The following is a 19,805-nucleotide window of genomic DNA, read 5'->3' as shown; positions in this document are numbered from 1 at the left end:
GAGGGGGTGCAGGGGTAAAGTGCTATTTTTATAAGTGGGGAGTGGACCTAACACCCTCTAGGGGGGTCCGGGAAGAGTTTTCTTTCAATATTGAAGTTAAATGCATCAATCTGGTGCACTTTGAGAGCAAAATGAAGAGATCTATGGATACCTCTCAACATCCATTTGAAACAGACCTGTAAACAGATTTACTTTTTCTTTATGGATATTTTACAAATCACTCCCCTTTTAAACTCTATTCTTGTTTTACTGTCATATAGTCATTCATTTTTAGTGAGTTACTCAGATGAGTACCAGGAGACAGCGTTTGGTACTCTGGTACAATTGTGGTGAAGGCATCTGAGTTAGATGTATTTGAACCGAAATGTCTACAGGCATACAGTAGCAGAAGATGGCATCTTTTACAGGAAATTCCAGCCAATCTCTGTTTTTAAACCATGAGCTGCAAAATGAGCGCCTTACCCCACTGTACAGGCGAGTTGGGAACTTGTTTAGATATACCTGGGCAGGCTCTGTTTTGCCGAGGTCCTCTGGCACTTGCGGGCCGCCGAGGGGTGGCGGTGTTTGGGGCGACGAAGACGGCTGCTCCGGGGGCGAGGCGGGCAAATCCGGGGAAATGAAAGTTCAGAAAATGTGACTATTAATTTATAAATTAATGAGTTCTTAAAACATGTTCTCATTGTTAATTAAATGTTGCTTATTTAAATGCACATTGAAAAAAAATCAATTTAGGACAAATAAATGACATTAGACAATAGAGTTTTATTGACTTCACCATCGGAACCGTTTTCACAGTGTAGACAGTTTGGCCTAGCCCTATTGTTGGAAGCAGAATTGTATTTACTGGATGTTTCTAAATGGCAGTCTATATATTTTTATCAACAATAACGAAGCTAGCATCAGATGAAATAAACATTTTTCAACATCAGTAGAAGAAGTTGCTGATCCCGGATCTTATTATCACGGTCTGCCTTACGTGCTGCACCTCAGTACTTTTCCACTGACCCCGCCTCCACCTCACCCGACTGGACAGCCACACCCACCCCGTCAGCTCACCTGGGCTCCTTGCTGCTTCTCATCTCCAATCAGCTAGTATATAAGCCTCTCCTGCACACTCACTCATTACCAGATTGTTCTTTGAACTCAGGCAAAAACTCTTCTGATTCCTGGGAAACCTGCCAGCCTTCTATCACTCACCTTGAGATCATCTTCCATCCCACAACTATACAGTGTGAGTACATATACAAACTTCAACAAACTTGCTAACGCATGGTTTGACAAAATGCATTTTCCTTTGTTTTCACCACAACTAAAGTGAACGAGTGCAGTTGCCATATTTGTGTGTGTGTGTGTGGTCACTGAGGGCCCTCTCTTGCTCAAGGGCCCCTGGGCACGTGCCCAGTGTGCCCTGTGGTTAATCCGGCCTTGGCTGTAACATAAATATAGTGAAGTAAAAAGTACAACATTTCCCTTTGAGTTGTAGTGGAGTAGAAGTATAAAGTGGCACTAAAATACTTTAGTAAAGTTCAAGTACCTCCAATATGTAATTAAATACTGTACAGTACTTGAGTACATCTACTTAGTTATTTTCCACCCCTGAAGTTTTTATATTTTACAGACGGGTTACGAAAAATCATGTATTCTCAGAGAAGGAATATCCAATCAAGGATTTAACCAAGCTCTTCCCCATTGTTAATTATTTAAAATAATATTATTTGTTCTTCTTCGTGAAAGGTCTTCATAAAGTATACATTCAAATTGCAGCTTTAATTGTATTAACAGTTGTATTAAATATGTTTAACTTTGACTTCCCATTGGTCAAAGACATAAGGGGCGGGATCATGGTCTTAATGTTGAAATTCAGCACTAAGATTTGATTTTCATTTCTTAAATGATGGCTTTCAGAAATAACAAAGAAATGTGTTTTATGTTAAATATGTTCTATGAATGACTTTCCTAGGTCTCATCCAGAATGATGAAACTCAGTGTTTTCCTTCTCATGCTCCTCATGGAGACGTGCTCTGCCTCCACTTATCGTGAGTATGAATCATTTATATATATATATATATATATATATATGACGTTTTCACTATAAAACATAACAGGGAAGTGAATGTAAGGCTGTCCGTTAGCAAGAAAAGCAGGTTTATATAAATTAAGTTTAATTGTCTAGATCAGTGGTTCCCAACCTGTTTTGTCTCGTTTACCCCTTGAGCTGGTCTCCATTCTATAAGAGCTCCCTCACTCATCTGTGATGATGCGCCTACATGATTTCTTGTTAAACCCTTTTCTAATCGTATTTAACCAAACTGCTCCTTAGTTGATAAGTCACCCTTAATACAAATGCATTTAAACTTGACCTTTACACTTATTCGAGCAGTTTCAACATCTTTTGTTAAGACTAGAGCTTTTATTGAGACACTCGACCTTGCTTGTCTTTCTTAAACTTTGATAGTTCTTGGGGCAGGACACCAAGCTTAAGACAATTGATTTAAAATGGTTTATTTTGTCCCCGTACCCCTGATTGGGAACCACTGGTCTAGTTTATAGCTTTAGCTCCAAAATCCTTTGGATTGTGGTGGAAATACGAGTTTTTCAGCAGTTATGTAATGCATGAAATATTGTAATGTCACTGCTCACATTAGATATACACTGTATGTTTTGCTGCTCCAATAACTGGTTATTGTGGTAATACTGTTTAAATGTAACTGTGAACACATCGCCATGTAAGAAATCCCAGCAAAGCGACACAAACAAATACAGAAAACACATTCAATCTCCAGTTCATCAGCATGTGTTCAGCGTTTGGAAATAAAACACTGCATAGACATTAAAACACTGATAAACATCTTTATCAAGTGGACAACACGTGCATGCTAAGGCAACATGCTGCAAATTCAGAAAGCGTAACCCAACTCACAATGGAATAGTTTTTAATGATCACCGTTCACAGGTCTATAAAGTCATCATTTACTTTCTGAGAAACGTGCAGCATTTCTCTGTTTGTCATTTGAGGTTTTTTCTGTTTTCTTTAGTTGTTGTGCGTTGAATATTCAGGACCAGTTATCTGTTGGAACAATAATGTAGCTTAAACCATTTTCCAATGTGTGTATTATAATTATATATTCAACTGTCTCTTTCCTAGAAAACGTGGCGTTGCGTGGAAAAGCGACCCAGTCAAACCGTTATAACCACGTGTTTGGATCTGCCAGCAGCGCTATTGATGGAAACCGTGACAATAAGTTCAATTCTGGATCGTGCACCCACACTGATGCAGAAAGCAACCCCTGGTGGAGATTGGACCTGCTGGAGCCCTACATCGTCACCTCCGTCATCATCTCCAACAGAAGAGACTGCTGTTCAGACAGGCTTCAGGGGGCACAGGTCCACATCGGCAACTCCTTAGACAACAATGGTGCTTCAAACCCAGTGTGAGACATTTCCTGCACACATTTTATTCATTTGTTTTGTGTAACTGTCTGAGCATTTAGTTTATCTTCTCCTCTCCCCTGTTCATTGCTCACCACCAGTAGACAGAGGTGTATTAAGATGTGTTACTCGAGTAAAAGTACAGATCCCCTAGTTTCTAAATATTTAATTACAAGGAAAATTCCTGCATTCAAAATGTTTCTTATAGTGGACCCATCATGCTATATTTGAATAATATAGTGTAGGACCATACCTATATAAGGCATATTTATACTTTTTTCTTTTCAAAATACCAAACAGATCATGCATTTTAGCCATGCCTCATTTTGCTCAATTTGACATTTTTTAGCTCTGTTTTTGCAAGGGCAGATTCAGTGAGAACAGCACCACCTACAGGCCTGGCATATGTACTACAGCGTCTCCAGCGCTTTCGAACGGCAATGGCCGTGGCTGTCTCCTCCTGATTGGTGGAGTTGCCCCAATAGCTGTAGCGCCACCGTCCTGACGTCAGGACAGTGTTCAAATCTGGATCAGTTTTTATCAGATCCGTTGCAGCCCCTTTTTTAGAGATTTGGGTATGGAGGAAAATAGAGAGGGTTGTGTTTTCTGACACTTGGTGAGTTCCCTGGAACACCGGGGACACATATTCATGTATAAAAGACGTACAAAAGTGCATTTTGCATGATAGGTCCCCTTTAAGTAAAAGTAGTATCAGCAAAATGTACTTGATGATTAAATGTACACATGTATGTGACATTTCGAGATATATTCATGCATTTTACAAGTTTAATTTTATTTATATGATTTGACTGTTTTGTGACTTAAAGAGTTAGTCCCCTAGTTTAATTGTTAGAGATACATTTAGTTAAAAGTAGCTAAAGCTGTTTAATGAATGTACTGGAATAAAATGACATTGTTTCCGTATTGAAATGTAGAGGAATAGAAAGTAGAATTACATGGAAATACTCAAGTTAAGTAAAAGTACCTCAAAACTGTAAATGTACTACCCACCTCTGCCAGTAGATTCTCATAGAAACTGTTCCTAAATGTTTCAACCATGTCATTTTACTTATTTGCATTGCATATAAAAAATATAGGCAATGCTGAAGTGCGTTAAACTTGCATCGTCTTTCATATCTCGCAGTGGGTGCCCCACTGATTGCAAAAAGGAGTCAGATTGTATAGAAGTCTGAGGAAATTACCAGTTACCTTTTATCGAACTGTTGAAGCCTTAGGGGTATAACATGTCATTCATGTTCTTTCTTTCTCACTTTTGTTCTCTTTCTTTTAGGGCTGGTACAATTTCTACAATAAAGGCATTGTACACTCTGACTTTCACTCATCGTGTGGAGGGACGCTATGTGACTGTGCGTATACCGGGTTATAGAAAGGTCCTTACCCTCTGTGAGGTGGAAGTCTACGGGTACCATGCCCCAACTGGTGAGGGTTTGGGATCTTACATAAATAATGTGTGATTTCCATCTAAATAAGGAACTGTCATATAAGCCAAGTGGCTGAAAAGTTAACTCGGTGCACTGCTCCTAACACTAAGATGGGTCAAATGCAGAGAAACCATTTTGTTACATAGTAAGTATGCCCACTGTGTAATGACAATAAAAGTATAAAGAAAAGTGCCTTAAACCTGCATTCTTTCTAAAAGTCTGATTGTGTAGAAGTCTATGCAAAATTGTCTTGCAACTCACTTGATGTATTACTGCTGGAAAGAGTGTACCCATTAGTTTATGATCTCAATTGTTTGTTTCAAGTCTTCAATCCAGCATGATGTTCAAGTTGTAAAATATGGTCCCATTAATATGAAAAAGAGAAAGGATGTACCAGCCTTTCATGTCACTTATGATTACTAAAACGGATCTTATTTTATTTAAAGTTTAATTTGCCAAAACTGAATGACACATTTAGTTAAACTTAGTGCAGTTGTAGTTGTATATAACTTTAACTATAGACTCAATATATTATAGACTACAGTATAATATGACTTTAATTCCTCTTTTCCAATAACAAATAACTATATTGTAGTTGTTTGTATATGGTGGGGTTATCCCTTATGTCCTTCATCCTGACGGCAAATTAAATCAAATCTTGAGAGGCATGGTGAAATAGTATAATAAAAAACAATCTGCATCAGGAGTCATGCATGTTATTTATTTAACCTAAATCTTTGTTTTGTTGCAGGAGAGAACCTGGCCATTCAAGGCAAAGCCACACAGTCATCAGTGTATGGGGCTGCCGATGCAGATAGAGCCATTGATGGGAATCGGGCCTCCAAGTGGGGTGACGGTTCCTGCAGTCACACAGCCAAGGAAAGGAACCCCTGGTGGAGGCTGGCTCTGCCCAAAACACACAAAGTGTTTTCTGTTAAGATAACCAACCGATATGAAGTCCACGAACGACTCAATGGAGCCGAGATCCGCTTTGGAGATTCTCTTGTAAACAATGGTGCTGACAATCCAAGGTAACTTACAGCCTGTCCTATTACAATACTAATATTAAAAAGTCACTAAATTGGTATTTTGTTGGAACACGTTTGAGGAACAATTCAGTTTTTCTCTCAAGTTTACCCTGTTGCTACATTTTGGATTACAAATCCTTACATTACCAAGAAATAGGATTGGAGCGGGAATACCCTTCATTTATGAATGATTCCTGCAATGTGTTCCGATCTGATCACAGAAATGGACAAATACCAAGGTCGACAAATGAAAGGCCTGATCGAGGGTCGTCAATTGTGATTCTGTGACATGATTTGAAAACATTTATTTAACCATTACTGAAATATAAATATTGTTCATTATCAAGCCCTAATTAAAAGATCTGCAACCAACATTCTAACCAAGTAAAGCGTAGAAACCTAATGACGCTTTGAGTGCATATTGAACTTAAAATGAAAAGCCTATTACTTCAATAAACCCTTCCTGAGGTTAATGTAGTGATTTCTGCTTCTTCTACAGGTTTGCTGTAATCCCCAGCATCCCGGCAGGTGAAACAGCTGAGTTCCAGGTTCCCAACGGGATGGACGGCCGCTATGTTTACATAGGTATCCCTGGAAGAGAGGAGTTCATGACCCTCTGTGAGGTGGAGGTGTTTGGCTCTGCACTGGATTAGCATTCAATGTAATGGATTTGCAAAGATGCTGTAATGTGTACACAAAGCATCCAAAATAAAATTTGCATCTTAAATTTCATTGTTTGCATGACATCAAGATTTACTGGTGGAGATTGCAACAAGTCTGCCTTGACTTTTGCTTTTACACGGGACTTGTACACCTTTTGGGAATGTGCTTGTTTTATGTCATAAGAAAACAACTGATATATTTTTTTCTATCAATCATTTAAGACCAGTGAAAGCAATGGTTCTGAAGGCAAGTTTTTTTTAAATACAGACAAATTAGACGCATATTATAAAAGACATCTGAAAGCTTTCTTACCCAAATTTAGATCAGAAGATCGATCCCCATCATGTCTGTGAGAGTGGTATCTTGATAACTGAAGGGCCACAGACAATATTAAAGTTCAAACAACTAATGTATGTCTGGAGGCCCAAACAAAGACCAGTTTCCTCTGTATGCCTGAGCCATTTATGGTGTTCTGTAGAAAGCATTAATAACAAGACTTCCTTTGGCAAAAAATACAATAAGAAAGAGAACCTTGTTAAGGCCATACAGTTGTATTTCACAAAGAATTTGGGTATTTACAAAAAAGTTCTGACGGGGCACAGTTAGAGGCAGTCTACTTGTTTTGCCATTTAAAAAACAACTCTTTCTGTCATTTTATAACTGGATTAGGAATGAAAGTGTGCCTGCTGAAAGGTGAATGATATGCAGTAAAAATTGTATTTAAAAGCTTCCAAACATGGGAACATCATTTTCCAAAGACTCTTTAAACACTGCTGGCCTCTAAAGGAACATTTCAACAACTTTTGCATAAAAATACTTACACACAAATTATAAAAATAGCGTACTACAGAAGAATCTTTCCCCAGATCAACACTGTGCAGAATAATAGTCAGATTTTGTGAAGTTTGCAAAGGGTATTGCTTCACAGTATGTGGACATCAATGATTGGGCCTGCCAGACAAAATGTACTTAAGTCAAAGAAAATAAATTCCTAACATTAAGAAATAATACTGATTTATGAACAGCATGTCACATGTTGCTGTATGAAAACAATGCAGCAGTAAAGATGGTTGGCAACAGTCCACAGACACTGGGAAGTCAGGGTGAAATGTCCAACCGCTCAGTGACTCAGAGCACCGCAAAGAGGGGGAACTGTTGGGCTTCGAGTAAAAAGCAGCAATGGCAGTGACTGATCAAAACCTAGTGAAAGATCAACAGGTGCTGAACTAGTCCATCTCACGGTGTTATCTGAGAACTTTGGAGAACTTTGTAGATGTCGTTGGAGAAGACTGTGGTGAAGTGGGTGCAAAGGGGAACTTTACCAACGTTTTGGGAATCCTCAATGTCCCAGATCTCTGGCATGCTGCACCCGGGCCTGAGCGAAGAGAAAGGAAGACATGGTTAATGAGAATGACACACTATTTGTCCTGCAATTCAAGTCAATTTAGATATTTTAAATGATTATATATAATATATTTACATAACCATGTCCTAAAATGCACACATGAGTGGTTACCATCAAATACAGAATACAGGGTGACATGATTTAACCATACAGAAACACTCTTTCCAGCACCAGTTACAGAGGCCCTATTATGCTTGTAGGGGTTTCCCCTCTTCTGTAGTGTGATATATAGGTTTGTGTGCCACATTAGAGATAGAACTATGAACCGGAAAATGTGCAGAATATTTCCTCTTTAGTGCAAAATAAAGTTTAACCCCAGATCAAATGCAATGTAAATACTGTTATATTATATTTCACTATATATTTTGTATTATTTTAAATATTTATCTAGTTCTCTTCCTGTGTTTTTAATTCTTGTTTTTATGCACCACGACACCAACTCAAATTCTTCATACGTGTAAACTTACCTTGTAATAAACCTGTTTCTGATTCTGAAATATTATCTTCTGTGATTGTAATGTTTGTTGAGTGTCTGAACACTTGCCTTAAATATTATTCTTTGTTGATGTTGCAGGAAAGATTCCAGACTTTATCTTGCAATACAGTGTTATCATATTATCAAATAAAATATGACAGAAAACAGGTTGTGAGAGGCTGTGAGAGGGCTCTGGTGGTGTGGAGGTACCTGGTTCTCCGGGTGCACCAGGAATCCTCCAGGACGAAGAAGTCCACCCCCAGCGTCATCAGGTTCCCCTTCACTGTGTCTGCAGACATGCGGCTATACATGGAGTACACCAGCTTGGTTCTATCCCTGCGAGGAGCACAATAAAGCATTGATACGGTGCACAAGTTGGAGAACAACTACATGCAAAGTATAGCAGTACAGAGGTGCAAGAAGTACCAATACAAATACAATTGTGAAGTCCCCTTGTTAGCAGTTAAAGTGCTGCATTTAAAATCGTGCTTCAGTAAAGGTGCAAATGTATTAGCATCAAAATATAATTAAAGTTACAAAATTAAAATGTACTAGTTAAGCGCAATGGCCCATTTCTGAATAATATATATATTCAATTACTGTATTCATTTCTGAATGGTCAATCGATCAATTTGCATCTAAATTAAGTCATCTGTTTATTTAAAAAATAGCAAAAATAATAATAGTGTATAAAAAACTTTTAACAAAAGATTCGTAGCAATGCGGCATATTTTAGTATCCTTTGGTTGAAGGTGTTTTTTCCTTCGTTTAAATCAGGGGTGTCTTTTTTCAACACATTCTCCCTCCCAACTTGGCCTATGTTGACGTTATGTCAGGGTCCCTGTCGTCACTTTCCAACGCAAGGGGGGGCCCTTTAGCGTCGAGTCTCAACTATCAGGGAGTCCCATTGACTTGCATAGAGCTCCCTGAACGCTGGTAATAGACGAGTTGGGATCGCGGAAAAATGCTCTCCGCAGATCCATTCTCACAGCGTTTATCAATAAATATAAATAAATCAGTATTATTTCTTAATGTTAGGAATTTATTTTCTTTGACTTTAGTACATTTTGTCTGGCAGGCCAAATCATTGATGTCCACATACGGTGAAGCAATACCCTTTGCAAACTTGACCAAATCTGACTTCTATTGTTCTGCACAGTGTTGATCTGGGGAAAGATTCTTCTGTAGTACGCTATTTTTATAATTTATTTGTAAGTATTTTTATGCAAAAGTTGTTGAAATGTTCCTTTAGAGGCCAGCAGTGTTTAAAGAGTCTTTGGAAAATGATGTTCCCATGTTTGGAAGCTTTTAAATACAATTTTTACTGCATATCATTCACCTTTCAGCAGGCACGCTTTCATTCCTAATCCAGTTGTAAAATGACAGAAAGAGTTGTGTTTTTTATGGCAAAACAAGTAGACTGCCTCTAACTGTGCCCAGTCAGAACTTTTTTGTAAATACCCAATTCTTTGTGAAATACAACTGTATGGCCTTAACAAGGTTCTCTTTCTTTCTTATTGTATTTGTTGCCAAAGGAAGTCTTGTTATTAATGCTTTCTACAGAAAAACACAAACGGCTCAGGCATACAGAGGAAACTGGTCTTTGTTTGGGCCTCCAGACATACATTAGTTGTTTGAACTTTAATATTGTCTGTGGCCCTTCAGTTATCAAGATACCAATCTCACAGACATGATGGGGATCGATCTTCTGATCTAAATTTGGGTAAGAAAGCTTTCAGATGTCTTTTATAATATTTGTCTATTTTGTCTGTATTTAAATAAAAAAAAAAACCTGCCTTCAGAACCATTGCTTTCACTGGTCTTAAATGATTGATAGAAAAAAATGTATCAGTTGTTTTCTTATGACATAAAACAAGCACATTCCCAAAAGGTGTACAAGTCCCGTGTAAAAGCAAAAGTCAAGGCAGACTTATTGCAATCTCCACCAGTAAATCTTGACGTCATGCAAACAATGAAATTTAAGATGCAAATTTTATTTTGGATGCTTTGTGTACACATTACAGCATCTTTGCAAATCCATTACATTGAATGCTAATCCAGTGCAGAGCCAAACACCTCCACCTCACAGAGGGTCAGGTACTCCCATCTTCCAGTGATACCTATGTAAACATAGCGGCCGTCCATCCCGTTGGGAACCTGGAACTCAGCAGTTTCACCTGCCGGGATGCTGGTGATTACAGCAAACCTGTAGAAGAAGCAGAAATCACTACATTAACCTCAGGAAGGGTTTATTGAAGTAATAGGCTTTTCATTTTAAGTTCAATATGCACTCAAAGCGTCATTAGGTTTCTACGCTTTACTTGGTTAGAATGTTGGTTGCAGATCTTTTAATTAGGACTTGATAAAGAACAATATTTATATTTCAGTAATGTTTAAATAAATGTTTTCACAGAATCACAATTGACGACCCTCGATCAGGCCTTTCATTTGGCGACCTTGGTATTTGTCCATTTCTGTAATCAGATCGGAACACATTGCAGGAATCATTCATAAATGAAGGGTATTCCCGCTCCAATCCTATTTCTTGGCAATGTAAGGATTTTTAATCCAAAATGTAGCAACAGGGTAAACTTGAGAGAAAAACTGAATAATTGTTCCTCAAACGTGTTCCAACAAAATACCAATTTAGTGACTTTTTAATATTAGTATTGTAATAGGACAGGCTGTAAGTTACCTTGGATTGTCAGCACCATTGTTTACAAGAGAATCTCCAATGCGGATCTCGGCTCCATTGAGTCGTTCGTGGACTTCATATCGGTTGGTTATCTCAACAGAAAACACTTTGTGTGTTTTGGGCAGAGCCAGCCTCCACCAGGGGTTCCTTTCCTTGGCTGTGTGACTGCAGGAACCGTCACCCCACTTGGAGGCCCGATTCCCATCAATGGCTCTATCTGCATCGGCAGCCCCATACACTGATGACTGTGTGGCTTTGCCTTGAATGGCCAGGTTCTCTCCTGCAACAAAACAAAGATTTAGGTTAAATAAATAAGATGTATGACTCCTGATGCAGATTGTTTTTTATTATACCGTTTCACCATGACTCTCAAAAGATTTGATTTAATTTGCCGTCAGGATGAAGGACATAAAAGTGATAACCCCACCATATACAAACAACTACAATATAGTTATGTGTTATTGGAAAAGAGGAATTAAAGTAATATTATACTGTAGTCTATAATATATTGAGTCTATAGTTAAAGTTATATATAACTACAACTGCACTAAGTTTAACTAAATGTGTCATTCAGTTTTGGCAAATTAAACTTTAAATAAAATAAGACCTGTTTTAGTAATCATAAGTGACATGAAAGGCTGGTACATCCTTTCTCTTTTTCATATTAATGGGACCATATTTTACAACTTGAACATCATGCTGGATTGAAGAAGACTTGAAACAAACAATTGAGATCATAAACTAATGGGTACACTCTTTCCAGCAGTAATACATCAAGTGAGTTGCAAGACAATTTTGCATAGACTTCTACACAATCAGACTTTTAGAAAGAATGCAGGTTTAAGGCACTTTTCTTTATACTTTTATTGTCATTACACAGTGGGCATACTTACTATGTAACAAAATGGTTTCTCTGCATTTGACCCATCTTAGTGTTAGGAGCAGTGCACCGAGTTCACTTTTCAGCCACTTGGCTTATATGACAGTTCCTTATTTAGATGGAAATCACACATTATTTATGCAAGATCCCAAACCCTCACCAGTTGGGGCATGGTACCCGTAGACTTCCACCTCACAGAGGGTAAGGACCTTTCTATAACCCGGTATACGCACAGTCACATAGCGTCCCTCCACACGATGAGTGAAAGTCAGAGTGTACAATGCCTTTATTGTAGAAATTGTACCAGCCCTAAAAGAAAGAGAACAAAAGTGAGAAAGAAAGAACATGAATGACATGTTATACCCCTAAGGCTTCAACAGTTAGATAAAAGGTAACTGGTAATTTCCTCAGACTTCTATACAATCTGACTCCTTTTTGCAATCAGTGGGGCACCCACTGCGAGATATGAAAGACGATGCAAGTTTAACGCACTTCAGCATTGCCTATATTTTTTATATGCAATGCAAATAAGTAAAATGACATGGTTGAAACATTTAGTAACAGTTTCTATGAGAATCTACTGGCAGAGGTGGGTAGTACATTTACAGTTTTGAGGTACTTGTACTTAACTTGAGTATTTCCATGTAATTCTACTTTCTACTCCTATTCCTCTACATTTCAATACGGAAACAATGTCATTTTATTCCAGTACATTCATTAAACAGCTTTAGCTACTTTTAACTAAATGTATCTCTAACAATTAAACTAGGGGACTAACTCTTTAAGTCACAAAACAGTCAAATCATATAAATAAAATTAAACTTGTAAAATGCTTCTTAATGCATGAATATATCTAGAAATGTCACATACATGTGTACATTTAATCATTAAGTACATTTTGCTGATAATACTTTTACTTAAGAAACATTTTGAATGCAGGAATTTTCCTTGTAATGAAATATTTAGAAACTAGGGGATCTGTACTTTTACTCGAGTAATGCATCTTAATACACCTCTGTCTACTGGTGGTGAGCAATGAACAGGGGAGAGGAGAAGATAAACAAAATGCTCAGACAGTTACACAAAACAAATGAATAAAATGTGTGCAGGAAATGTCTTACACTGGGTTTGAAGCACCATTGTTGCCTAAAGAGTTGCCGATGTGGACCTGTGCCCCCTGAAGCCTGTCTGAACAGCAGTCTCTTCTGTTGGAGATGATGACGGAGGTGACGATGTAGGGCTCCAGCAGGTCCACTCTCCACCAGGGGTTGCTTTCTGCATCAGTGTGGGTGCACGATCCAGAATTGAACTTATTGTCACGGTTTCCATCAATAGCGCTGCTGGCAGATCCAAACACGTGGTTATAACGGTTTGACTGGGTCGCTTTTCCACGCAACGCCACGTTTTCTAGGAAAGAGACAGTTGAATATATAATTATAATACACACATTGGAAAATGGTTTAAGCTACATTATTGTTCCAACAGATAACTGGTCCTGAATATTCAACGCACAACAACTAAAGAAAACAGAAAAAAACACAAATGACAAACAGAGAAATGCTGCACGTTTCTCAGAAAGTAAATGATGACTTGATAGACCTGTGAACGGTGATCATTAAAAACTATTCCATTGTGAGTTGGGTTACGCTTTCTGAATTTGCAGCATGTTGCCTTAGCATGCACGTGTTGTCCACTTGATAAAGATGTTGATCAGTGTTTTAATGTCTATGCAGTGTTTTATTTCCAAACGCTGAACACATGCTGATGAACTGGAGATTGAATGCGTTTTCTGTATTTGTTTGTGTCGCTTTGCTGGGATTTCTTACATGGCGATGTGTTCACAGTTACATTTAAACAGTATTACCACAATAACCAGTTATTGGAGCAGCAAAACATACAGTGTATATCTAATGTGAGCAGTGACATTACAATATTTCATGCATTACATAACTGATGAAAAACTCGTATTTCCACCACAATCCAAAGGATTTTGGAGCTAAAGCTATAAACTAGACCAGTGGTTCCCAATCAGGGGTACGGGGACAAAATAAACCATTTTAAATCAATTGTCTTAAGCTTGGTGTCCTGCCCCAAGAACTATCAAAGTTTAAGAAAGACAAGCAAGGTCGACTGTCTCAATAAAAGCTCTAGTCTTAACAAAAGATGTTGAAACTGATAGAATAAGTGTAAAGGTCAAGTTTAAATGCATTTGTATTAAGGGTGACTTATCAACTAAGGAGCAGTTTGGTTAAATACGATTAGAAAAGGGTTTAACAAGAAAACATGTGGGCGCATCATCACAGATGAGTGAGGGGGCTCTTATAGAATGGAGACCAGCTCAAGGGGTAAACGAGACAAAAAGGTTGGGAACCACTGATCTAGAAAATTAAACTTAATTTGTATAAACCTGCTTTTCTTGCTAACGGACAGCCTTACATTCACTTCCCTGTTATGTTTTATAGTGAAAATGTCATATATAAATATATATATATATATATATATATATATATATATATATATAAATATAAATAAACCATTCATACTCACGATAAGTGGAGGCAGAGCACGTCTCCACGAGGAGCATGAGAAGGAAAACACTGAGTTTCATCATTCTGGATGAGACCTAGGAAAGTCATTCATAGAACATATTTAACATAAAACACATTTCTTTGTTATTTCTGAAAGCCATCATTTAAGAAATGAAAATCAAATCTTAGTGCTGAATTTCAACATTAAGACCATGATCCCGCCCCTTATGTCTTTGACCAATGGGAAGTCAAAGTTAAACATATTTAATACAACTGTTAATAAAATTAAAGCTGCAATTTGAATGTATACTTTATGATGAAGACCTTTCACGAAGAAGAACAAATAATATTATTTTAAATAATTAACAATGGGGAAGAGCTTGGTTAAATCCTTGATTGGATATTCCTTCTCTGAGAATACAGGATTTTTCATAACCCATCTGTAAAATATAAAAACTTCAGGGGTGGAAAATAACTAAGTAGATGTACTCAAGTACTGTACAGTACTTAATTACATATTGGAGGTACTTGAACTTTACTAAAGTATGTTAGTGCCACTTTATATACTCCACTACAACTCAAAAGGGAAATGTTGTACTTTTTACTTCACTATATTTATGTTACAGCCAAGGCCGGATTAACCACAGGGCACACTGGGCACGTGCCCAGGGGCCCTTGAGCAAGAGAGGGCCCTCAGTGACCACACACACACACACAAATATGGCAACTGCACTCGTTCACTTTAGTTGTGGTGAAAACAAAGGAAAATGCATTTTGTCAAACCATGCGTTAGCAAGTTTGTTGAAGTTTGTATATGTACTCACACTGTATAGTTGTGGGATGGAAGATGATCTCAAGGTGAGTGATAGAAGGCTGGCAGGTTTCCCGGGAATCAGAAGAGTTTTTGCCTGAGTTCAAAGAACAATCTGGTAATGAGTGAGTGTGCAGGAGAGGCTTATATACTAGCTGATTGGAGATGAGAAGCAGCAAGGAGCCCAGGTGAGCTGACGGGGTGGGTGTGGCTGTCCAGTCGGGTGAGGTGGAGGCGGGGTCAGTGGAAAAGTACTGAGGTGCAGCACGTAAGGCAGACCGTGATAATAAGATCCGGGATCAGCAACTTCTTCTACTGATGTTGAAAAATGTTTATTTCATCTGATGCTAGCTTCGTTATTGTCGATCAAATATATAGACTGCCATTTAGAAACATCCAGTAAATACAATTCTGCTTCCAACAATAGGGCTAGGCCAAACTGTCTACACTGTAAAAACGGTTCCGATGGTGAAGTCAATAAAACTCTATTGTCTAATGTCATTTATTTGCCCTAAATTGATTTTTTTTCAATGTGCATTTAAATAAGCAACACTTAATTAACAATGAGAACATGTTTTAAGAACTCATTAATTTATAAATTAATAGTCACATTTTCTGAACTTTCTTATAAATACGTTTTGGAAAACTTCATAAAAATGCTTTTAGCAACGCCACGGTCATGACACGCCCTCAAACGTGAATACCGCGGTGTGAGACATCCTGTTCTTCTTTACAGCGATTCTTCGTCAGCTGTACATGTGAGGTAAAATAATCTAACATTAGGTTAGAATCAGTGCTTGAATTGGGCCGGTACTCACCGGCACGCAGTACCGGGACTTCTGATTTGTACCCATCTGGTACCGTTACTTCTTACTCAGTAACTGTCTCCTGGTACTCATCTGAGTAACTCACTAAAAATGAAATACTATATGACAGTAAAACAAGAATAGAGTTTAAAAGGGGAGTGATTTGTAAAATATCCATAAAGAAAAAGTAAATCTGTTTACAGGTCTGTTTCAAATGGATGTTGAGAGGTATCCATAGATCTCTTCATTTTGCTCTCAAAGTGCACCAGATTGATGCATTTAACTTCAATATTTAAAGAAAAATCTTCCCGGGGGAGCAGGCCCCCGGATCCCCCTCGAGGGTGTTAGGTCCATACCCCACTTATAAAAATAGCACTTTCCCACTGCACCCCCTCTAATCTCAGATGCACCCTGAGTCATTTTGTTTAAGTACAGTGAGCCTTTCTAAAATATACAGTAAAGAGACAAACCCACCAGCATTATAGGATATACTAGGATATGACTTTGACTATGACTTTGAGCCAAATACTTGTTTTTGGGCTGTATAAATAAATTGACTTGAAACAGTTGCTGATTTAGAGTACTGGCACCTTTTGTATTCCAATTCAAGCACTGATCATATCACATCATAATGTATCATATATTTCCTTATCTGAGTCAGATTCTTGAGCCGTATCTGGCCGTGCAACACTCACAGTGTCACATACTGTATGCAGAAGTATTATTTTAAGCAACACATTAAGTTGATGAAACACTCGAGTCAAATGTAATTAAAGTCAGATCCACTCGTATCTTGGACGGGGCAGTGATATCATAAACCCAGTGGCGTTTTTATATGTACAAAAGTGGTGGGGCACAAAAAACTTAGATGTCTATATATAAGCAGTGACGTGCAGTGAGGTTCATGGCTGGTGAGGCACTGGCACTGACTCTTCAGGTTTACAAATATTATATTTTGACCTAAACCAAAATATAATATTATTTTCAAAAGCTTTTTTTGTCTGATGCTTCGATTAATTTTAAAAAGACAGTTCAACAAAAGGATACCCAAAAAATGTAATTTTATCATTTAAATATTGAATTGTTCTCTCTTAGTAAGATCCCATTTTCAATAAAATTGCGGTCTTACCTTGACTTGAAGATGAAGTCCATTTGCCTATCCTTCTGGACAAAAATTTCTATTACTTTTTTGTAAAAGTCCTCCTTATCTTCTTGTAGTTTCAAAAGTCTATCATAAATCTAATCGATAGATTTATGATTAAAAAATGATAAAAGTAGGGTAGACATGTGGATGTTATCCGGCTAATCAAAACGTGCATTTATCTAACAGGTACGTTTCCCACAGATCTTATTTCGAGCTATTTTCTAAAATCCTATGGAGAAATCTCATTGCTTTTTTGTCGAGGGAAGCCAAGCGCAGCTTACTTCCGGGTTTTAGGACGCGTCACTGCAGCTCTCTCGTCTCCTCTTCACACACCACACTTTTCGCGGCACACGTACTTACAGCCAATCAGCTCTGAATTATGTGAGATGACGTATGGTGGGGATGGCAGCTCAGTGCCCCTATGGTCATACTTTTTTTGCCACACACATTCAATGGGAAAATACTCTGAGCATGCGCAGTGTAGTTTTTACAGTCACTGTTCACTTAGACAGTGAGAGGGAGGGGCATGATCAGGTTTTGTCCCACATGGCTCTAAACAGCTCAATAGGCACACACTGTAGACACTAATTAGAAGAACACAGACTAAAACAGCAATGTACAGATGAATCAGATGATTAACCATGATCTTAAAATATATTTTATATTTTCTTTTTGCATTTTTTGAAATCATTATTTGTAATACTTTCTGCTGACACTAGGTGGGGCTGTGCACCTGCCCCTAATGACCAGTCGCCACTGCATAAACCTGTTAATGAACGCATTCAAACGCTTTTTCTTTTACCAGCTGTATTCACCTTGCAGGTGCAGCTATGTGGCTTTTATCCTGGATAAAGTGTTTCAGTCATGGATGTTTAAACTTTAACGTCTTCATATTTGTCTAATTATAGTTGACTTTTCATTCAGGAAGTATGATGCGCTGCGCTCTCAGTACGCTTGTCCATGTTTGTGATTGGTCGAATGCTCCAAATACCACCCCTCTTATGTGAATGCGCACCTAACTAGATAGGACAAAGCTGGCTTGATATCTAACTCAAACATATCCAGGTTATGTTGAACCGGCTTCGTAGTACAGGCCTCTGAGCTCATCCAACAATGCAACATATATAATAAAATACAAAAATACAAAATAAAAAGTAGTGCAAAAAGTATATATTTTATATTAAGGTGTCGTATTCATTCTGTACAAACTGTAAAGCCCCCTGAGACAAATGTAAAATGTGTGATATTGGGCTATATAAATAAACTTTGATTGATTTGTTATTCTGTAATTGAACAGGTTGTTTAGATCTATTCCAGCAGTAGCCCACTAGATGTCAGTATTGATCTATACACATGCAGCTGCAGTCTGAAACACATCACATTTAGGTGCAGCCATTTTTTAAATCTGTCTCTTCTCTTATTATGTAACGTTGCTTCACTTTGTCTACCTTTACTTCTTTGGTTAAAGCCCCTGAAATATGTGTTATTTTATATTCTTGAACATGAGTAAATAAGCATTAATAAACACAAATGTCAAACGCTGTGTTGCGAGACAAAAACTATAAAACCTGTTTCTTCTTTAAAGGTCCCCTATTATACTATTTTTCATCAATATATCATAGGTCTCAGATATATACAAAACATGTCTCTGAAGTGTTTGGCTCCAAACACCAAACAGATCATTGTAGCATCCCATAATCCCCTCTGTTTCAGCCCTGTTTCAAAAGTGCTGATTCTCTGTCTGTTACTTTAGATGAAAATAAGGAGCCCCTCCCCACGCCCCTTCTGAGAGATATTTGGTTACAAAGAACACAATGGTGCTCTAGGAGGAGATTCAGGGGATGTGGTTACCTTCGTTGGTGATTGGCTAATGGTTACACAAGCCAAAAAAACATTGTGACATCACAAAGTGGCCACAATCTAATCAGCTCATTTTCAGACAGGTTTTTTTATATAAATGGATCAGGACAAAAAGAGAGAGAATCTTTTTTCCTGAAACTTTCAGAGTCTCTTTACACAGAGGGGACACGTGTTTATGTAGAAAAGACATGAACAAGTGGATTTTGTACAATAGGTGACTTGGTCATGATGGTGCTGAGGTGTTTTTCTGTGACAGACACCCTGTCATTATTAAAGCTTTATTATTATTACACAGGTTCATGTCAACATGTCATTTATTGCATGTCACTTATCGCGTGTGAGTCAGTAAACACAGGCTTTCCCTCATTTGCATTTTTCAGAAAGAATGAGGAATGGCAGGGTTACCTTTCTTATCTTCAGGCTGATCAAGGAAATAGTTTCCTTTCTGCGCTGTGATCTTTTAACAACAAAGATAAGTCAATATTTGTTCTTCAGTGGTGAGAAAAACGGTGTCCTCATTGCTGTCTAAATGCTGGCAGCAGTTCATTTCCTCGTTTTAAAAGCAGCTCAAATGTTGTTATCACACCTTATTTACTTTCCATTTCTGCTACAAAAACTTATCGGCATTGATTTAAATCT

The 19,805-nt window shown here is 37.9% G+C and overlaps 2 protein-coding genes across 2 annotated transcripts; one reads left to right on the top strand and one right to left on the bottom strand.

The window, feature by feature from the left end:
* Window positions 1-1,117: 1,117 nt before the first annotated feature.
* On the top strand, window positions 1,118-6,631 carry LOC117477623 (fucolectin-4-like). Its single transcript, XM_034124340.1, has 6 exons — window positions 1,118-1,231; window positions 1,961-2,036; window positions 3,146-3,431; window positions 4,721-4,869; window positions 5,623-5,902; window positions 6,399-6,631. The coding sequence occupies exons 2-6, from the start codon at window positions 1,973-1,975 to the stop codon at window positions 6,550-6,552; spliced, it is 933 nt and encodes a 310-aa protein (XP_033980231.1). The 5' UTR covers window positions 1,118-1,231; window positions 1,961-1,972; the 3' UTR covers window positions 6,553-6,631.
* Window positions 6,632-10,415: 3,784 nt separating this feature from the next.
* LOC117477570 (fucolectin-1-like) lies at window positions 10,416-15,503 on the bottom strand. Its single transcript, XM_034124261.1, has 6 exons — window positions 15,370-15,503; window positions 14,565-14,640; window positions 13,139-13,424; window positions 12,178-12,326; window positions 11,138-11,417; window positions 10,416-10,648 (listed from the first exon to the last, which is right to left on the bottom strand). The coding sequence occupies exons 2-6, from the start codon at window positions 14,626-14,628 to the stop codon at window positions 10,495-10,497; spliced, it is 933 nt and encodes a 310-aa protein (XP_033980152.1). The 5' UTR covers window positions 14,629-14,640; window positions 15,370-15,503; the 3' UTR covers window positions 10,416-10,494.
* Window positions 15,504-19,805: the final 4,302 nt, after the last annotated feature.

This window comes from Trematomus bernacchii, unplaced genomic scaffold, assembly GCF_902827165.1.
Source record: "Trematomus bernacchii unplaced genomic scaffold, fTreBer1.1, whole genome shotgun sequence".
NCBI classification, from domain to species: Eukaryota; Metazoa; Chordata; class Actinopteri; order Perciformes; family Nototheniidae; genus Trematomus; species Trematomus bernacchii.
Note: the sequence above shows the minus strand (reverse complement) of the source record. Positions and strands in the feature narration are given on the sequence as shown.